The sequence below is a fragment of the Octodon degus genome, unplaced genomic scaffold (genome assembly GCF_000260255.1).
Source record: "Octodon degus isolate 3935 unplaced genomic scaffold, OctDeg1.0 scaffold00005, whole genome shotgun sequence".
NCBI classification, from domain to species: Eukaryota; Metazoa; Chordata; class Mammalia; order Rodentia; family Octodontidae; genus Octodon; species Octodon degus.
Genome location: NW_004524581.1, coordinates 6,210,531 through 6,217,352, shown reverse-complemented (window position 1 = coordinate 6,217,352; position 6,822 = coordinate 6,210,531). Strand labels below are relative to the sequence as shown.

Below are 6,822 nucleotides of genomic sequence, written 5' to 3'. Positions count from 1 at the left end.
CACTTGGTTTGGCTCTCCCTAGGTCGCATCTTTCAAATACCTTCAAAAACTAGTGTCTCTTTTATAGTCTCAAGATCAATATTCTTTCCATTTTGAATGGCGCAGCTTTCTTTTTACTCCTCAGAAATCCCCTTCTCTTCTAGTCAGGTAAGAAGATCGGATGAGCCGCGCCGGCCGGGCACAGCTCGCGTCTCGCTTCCGGTTTACGGCAGCCGCGGAGGCGTAGCGCAGTTTAGCGCGCGCCCGTCACACCCTCCCCAAACTGCGCCTGCGTCCATTGCGGCGAGCGGCGTCCGCAACTACCAATGAGAATGCAGCCTGTTGCTTAAATCCCGCCCTCCCAACCAGCAACCAATCGCTGCCCTGGCGCGAAGGGTGGTTGAATCCAAACCGGAAAGTACCCGAGCGCCGCGCAGAGATGGAGGCGGCGGAGACAGAGGCTGAGGCAGTCACCCGAGAGTGAGTGCTTGATACCGGGTGGTAGCTGGGAGCCGGCCGCGGGCGGGTTCGCTGTTCCCCGTCGCGGGATGCTTGGTGCTCTCGACCCCGCCGTGCACCCTTGGGTGTCCTAGAGGGGCCTTGGGACCCTTCCCGCAGTCCACATCGTCGGTTTCCTTTAAAACTTTTCTCTCTTGTCCCTACGAAATCTTTCACCAGTGGAACACTGTTCCCGTCCTTGTGCCGCAGCAGATTGCCGTGGTCTCTAACTAGGAAACACCTGGAGACCTGAGTCCCAAGCGTTCTGCCCTCCGCCCTGTTCTTCCTTCCGTAGATCTTAGGCCTCCTCTGAAGGCCCGCGAGGTTCATAGGCGTTTTGCCCGTAGTTTTACCTTGCGAAGAAGGCAATCAAGATCTGATCTTGATTCATCCAACTTATTCCGTGAGACGTTTCCAGTTCACATCAGAGCGCCCTTGTTGGTCCTCTTCAGCTGATTTCCCTCATGGGGTGGGGCTGAGTGACCCTGTGTTCTCCATGCACAAACCAGGCTGTGGGTTTCCAGGCCTTTATGCAAGTTGGGTCAGGGTGGTCACCCTCAGTATCGATGCACCCTTTGTCTTAAGCGCATGGACCCCTGGGAGTCATCAGTCTCTTGTTTCCTGCCCCTCCAGGGTCCTGGCTGAGGTGGCAAATGTCATAGAACCCATAGGCCTGCAGGAAGAAACAGAGCTGCCAGCCCAGGTCCTGGCTGAATTTGTGAGGGTATGTACTAAATGGGAGCAGCTTTTCAGAAGGGAAGGGGGAGGTCTTGAGACCTCCTTTAGAGATGGAGGACAGCAGTGATGAAGAACAAAGTGGAAGGCAGCCTTAATGGCCGGTAGTGCAAGGCAGTAAAGATATCTCTACCTTTTCTCTCCTGAATAGAACTCTAGGAAGAAAGACAAGCTACTCTGTAGCCAGCTTCAAGTAGTAGATTTTTTACAGAATTTCCTGGCTCAGGAGGACACTGCCCAAGGCCTGGATCCCTTGGCTCCTGAAGACACAAGCCGTGAGTGGGCCAAGACTTGGGAGTGGGGCCGTCATAAGTGGGCATGGAGAGAGGGTGTGAGTTCAGTCTACTTTTGGCTATTTAGTGGGAAGACTGAGGCCTAAAGTTTCAGGGTGACAACTGCAGGGCCACCACCTTCATGGTTTCATTTCCCATGGCTCATTTTAGGACAGAAAGCCATTGAGGCCAAGGAGGAATGGAAGGACCTTAAGGCCACTTACCAGGAGCATGTGGAGGCCATAAGAAGTACTCTGACTGAGGCCTTGCCTCGAGTGGAAGAGGCCCGGTGGAAACGTGTGGAACTCCAGAGGGCCATTGATCAGCTCCAGACCAAGGTGCTCCTGGGAAGCTTGAGGGAGGGAAAGACAGGAAGAGAGGGTAAATTGAAAAGATAAGATAGGGAGGTTGGGTTGGACCCATTTGTTACCCAAACTTTAACCTGAAAAATATACTTAATTTTCTCCTGAACTCTCCCTTATTAACCACAGAAACAACTGGCTATGGAGAAATTCAAAATAGCCCAGAAGCAGTGGCAGCTACAACAGGTAGGCTTTTTCTCTAGACTTCTGTTCCTACTTGAATTGGCCAGTTCCCCCTTCTATCAGTGATGAACGAGTTGGGGAAGGCTGGCTGTAAGATGTCAACATTTGATGAAGTTTATCTGCACTCTCACTCCATAGGAAAGGCATCTGCAGGATCTGGCAAAAGTTTCTGCAGAGGTGAAGGAGCGACAGGCTGGTACTCGGCAGAAGCTTGAGCAGCTGGATCAAGAACTTGGAGCTCTGAAACAGCAGGCAGGCCAGGAGCAGGATAAATTGCAGAGGTGATGTTAGGGGTATACACAGGACACTCTGCTGTCTACCTGAGATTCTCTCCCTTCATATTTCCCTTCTCTTTCCAGGCATCAGACTTTCCTTCAGCTGCTGTATACTCTTCAGGGGAAGCTGTCACTCCTGGAGGCCGAAGACAATGGTACCCCAGGAGCTACCTCTCTACCTGGCTCTTCCTAAGGTTGAGTCCCAACAGCTGCCTCAGAACACTGGAGAGAGACCGAATGGGAGATAGAGGCTGGGAACTTGACCTCACTCGTTGGCCACACTGTACCTGTCCAAGGCCAAAGACCCTCAGCCCATGATAGCTGTGAACTCACCATGATGTCCTGGAGGAAAATAGCATGGGCAAGAAGGATCCTAGAACAGGTCAGATCCTAAATTACAGATGTCGGAGGTAGGGAAACCTGTGGTCTACTTGTGTCTACATCTGAGCTCCTCTGCCCAAGTGGGAAGGAGAAAATTCCTCCTTAAAATATGGAAGAATTTTAGCGCTTCATGTCCCTGCCAGATGCACCAAGGCCACTCTTTTTCCTTGATATCAGAAGGACAGATTAGGAAATCTCTAGTACAGCCTGACTTCTAACCTTGACCTGGGTGCAGAGGGGTGGGAGGTCTCAAGTAAAAATTGTAGTTCTCTGTTATCTGTTTGCCTTCTTGTGTTGGTGGGAAGAAATGAAGACAGGCAGAGTAACATTTCAGGAGCTGGAACTGGTGTGATCAGAGACCATGAAGATGCCCAAGGGTCTCAGGAATTGCTTTGCCGAATCTACAAGCAGCAAACATGCTGAGCTTAGTGCTTTATGCAAGTGTTAACATGTAAAAGGTAGATGTATTTGCTGATCAGAATGTTTGTTAAATCCCTGCTTTGTGCTAAGGGCCTTTGCTCTGAACTTCAAGAACTCCACTAGTGAGCTTATCTGTTTCAGGTTGGCCTAGCAGTGCACACCTGATCTCTTTTGTATTAATCTGTCTAGTACTTATTTGAGCACTGTTTTCAGGTGTTGATTCATTTTAGATTTAACTATGGCTGTTGTGTGCTTCACTGTTGTATGTTGTTTCATTGATTTCTAATAATACCTTGGGCATTTCTTCCCTTCTAAGTATGAATGGAAAAGTGTTATTTTTCTTAATTCTTATTTTTAGAAAATAATACCTTAGTTTTGGATCCTTGTTTTCTCAAACACTTATGGTTATAAATTTCTTGATTTCCTTTAAGCACTTTCATAATCATTCAAATCATGTGAATTTTATTATATGTTATATTTCTTTGCTTCATGAATTTCTTTTAAAAACCAATTTTAAAGTTTTCTGCTTTATGTGGGAAGATAATCTTTCTTAGTTTAATTTGGTTAGAGAATATTCTCTGTATAAAATTTATGAGTTTAACAAGAGAAGCAATTTTAGCCTTGATACGGTGTTTAACTTTTTGCTTTGGTCTGGAGAGAATGTATATTTTATGGTAGTGTGTAATATTGTTAATATATCTTACGGATGGTGGGGTTTTTGTGTCTTCTATTATTTTTTATGATCTGAATGGTACATTCTGAGAGGACTGTGTGCAACTCCTAGCTGTTATAGTGGGTTTGTTTTATTCTCTATTTTTCTGAGTTTTCACACATTTAATAGCTGCTTTAAGTAGGTAGTCCTTTACATTCCTATCTTTTGAATACAATTTTTACTGTTGTGGGGTTGCCTTCTTCATGTATAGGCTGTCTTCAGACCTGAAATCTGAATATTAATATAATTTTTCCGGCTATCTTGTTTGCCTTTGTCTAGAGCATATTTCCCTTGAGTGTCACCCTCTTTGAACTTTCTTTAATCTTATATTTATCATTTCTATGTGGCATTTGTAAAACTCAGGTTCCCCAGTGTTTTTCTTTGAGTTTTATTTTGTCTATTTTTTTATTGCTTTGTATTGATCACTTTTGTTTCTTCTTTTTTTTTGTTTACTTTTTTAATTCTTTGTTTAGAAACTTTTCTCTGTTAGGTTAATTTCAATTCCAGACCTTAACCATCTAAAGTGAAGTGTAACCAATACCGATTATCTTCTTAGACAACAAATGAAACATTAAAAAAATAATAATTATCTTATTGCTAGTTAATGAAATATATTTGTCAGGTTTATTATTATTATAATTATTAATGTATTTGGTTGTTGCAGGGTCTTGCTACGCAGCTCAGACTCAGTGATTCTCCTGTTTTCAACCCTGCCAGTGCTGGGATTACAGGCATGCACCATCAGCCCATACTCTGCCTGGTTCAGCCAGCCCCAGGGGTGGTGCCGGTGCAGCTTGTGGAGCTGTGGGTCAGACTGCAGTTCTGTGCTTGCCCAAGTTTGCCTCAGCAGGCGCTTTAGTCCACTGAGCTATTTCGCCAGCCCCTGTCAGGTTTATTGTTTCTAGCTTGTCCATGTTCTAAAGTTTGAGATACAGTTTTACTTAGTCAAAGCTTTAAATTTATTCATTTACCATTTTGCCTACCTTTTTACATTAAGACTTTCATATGGAATGATTTCATCATATCAAATAAATGGCTCAGAATTTCCTTTAGTTAGCATTTATAAGCTATATAATGCTTTAGTTTTTTTGTACAAAAATATTATAGTTTCACCTTCATAAAAACTAGAAAATGATTTTCAACAAATACTTTCTCCTAACACAGTGAAGGTACTTCTCATAACTCTCTTTCATTGTTGCTGATAAGAAAATAGCAATCAGTTTGAAGTTTTCTCTATGATAGTTGCTTTCTCGCTGGCTACGTACAAAATCCTCAGTGTGTGGTAATCTGTAATTTTACTGTGAAGAATAATGAGCAGTTTGAGGTTTGCTTTTACTTCCAACCAGTTGGGCTTTCTAATCCTCTATTACCAGTCTTTTAACAATTCTACAACATTTTAAGCCTTATCTCTGTCAAAAATGGTCTGACTTTTTATCAGCGTCTTCTAAGAAACCATTTAAGCTTAAGTTTTGTTTTTTCTTTATGTCATACAAATGTTTCCATAGTCATGATTTTTCTCTGTAGATTACATTCTGATTTTCTTAAATCTATTTTGTGATTTACATGTAACTAATGTATTATTTGTGTCTTAGTTTTGAGTATTTTTAATATCAAAAAGATATTAATTAGATTAGATCCTTGTCTACTATTTTTGGATTATTTTCTTTTTTTTTTTTATTGTGGCTAAAAACTTACAATTGATCTTTTTTTTTTTTAACCTTAAACATAGTACATGCAGGTATTTTGTTATTTTGGAGGGAAAGTTTGATTATTGATGACATTGTGAGCCTACATTACACACTGCCTATTTTTTTGTATGTTTTATGCTGTGCTATGAACTGCCCTTCCTGAACTTCATCTTTGGGGATACTTTGTGGCCTGGTATAAAATTGAGAACATTAATGCTAACTTCTTCCAGTAACTTTTGGTTACTATCAAAATAACACCTAGCATTGTTTAAAATATTTTTTAATATTCTTTGTGTCATTATACTGTGCTGTTTATCATTCGCACTGATTGCTTTTGCTCCTCCTCATTAATATTTCCCAAAAGCTTTTCTATTTTGGTTGTCTCTCAGAAGCACATTCTTTGGCTTTTATGGCAATTAGATTATAGTTGTTTTCATATTTATTATTGCATTTTTATTACTTTACTGTTGCCATTTTTATTGTCTTTACAACCTTGTTTCATTTGTTTTTTATATTTGATTAAGAACTATTTTAACTGCATGTATTTTCTAATAAAACACATTTAAGCACGCACATTTGTGTTCTGATATCCACTCAGAGAATATCTCATACTTTAATACTTAGTGTGTTATTTCTCAGTAGATTTGTAAGTTTTAATATTAATTTTTGTTCTAAATTAAGGAAGATTTCTTTATTGTTTTTGTCTAATTTAAGTGTTTGCTTTCTAAATGAATTTAAATAATTTTCTTTATTTTTAGTACTCCAGATGTCATGATGTACCATTATGTATATTATGGGATCTGTAAATTATTTCTTAAATATATTAGTTACATATGTATGAATTTGTGGATATATGGTTTTAAAAAATGTATGTGTTACCATATACCAATGGTGGCGAATCTGTTACTGTATTTTTCTTTTAAGACAAAAGATATGTATGTAGAGTTGTTTTTCTAGGCCAAAACCTTAGTATTCAGGTTTAATTATAGAGCTGACACTTTCTAAGTTTTTGGTTGCAGTTGGGCACTCTGTCTAAAAGGTTCGCAATCACTGTCATATGCTTTTAAAAATAAGGGATTTTACCATTTCTGTTCATCACTAAATCCACTGTATGAATGAAAATCTCCATAGAGGGAAAATACAAAAGTGTTTGTTGAAAATGTAAATGACTGACAAAAATGAGAACAAAAAGGCTGGGACGATAGCTCAGTGGTCTAAGTGCCTGTCTGGCAAGTGCAAGGACCCTGGTTCAATCCTTGGTACCTCATGCCATGGTGGCCCCAGACCAAACTGGCCACCAAGTTCAGGCATCTTGGT

At 40.9% G+C, this 6,822-nt stretch overlaps 1 protein-coding gene across 1 annotated transcript; it reads left to right on the top strand.

Moving 5' to 3' along the window:
* The first annotated feature begins 418 nt into the window (after nucleotides 1-418).
* Zwint (ZW10 interacting kinetochore protein) lies at nucleotides 419-3,244 on the top strand. Its single transcript, XM_004624355.2, has 7 exons — nucleotides 419-459; nucleotides 1,111-1,201; nucleotides 1,364-1,487; nucleotides 1,656-1,822; nucleotides 1,976-2,032; nucleotides 2,168-2,310; nucleotides 2,389-3,244. Exons 1-7 carry the CDS (start codon nucleotides 419-421, stop codon nucleotides 2,495-2,497), a joined length of 732 nt encoding a protein of 243 aa, XP_004624412.1. The 3' UTR covers nucleotides 2,498-3,244.
* Nucleotides 3,245-6,822: the final 3,578 nt, after the last annotated feature.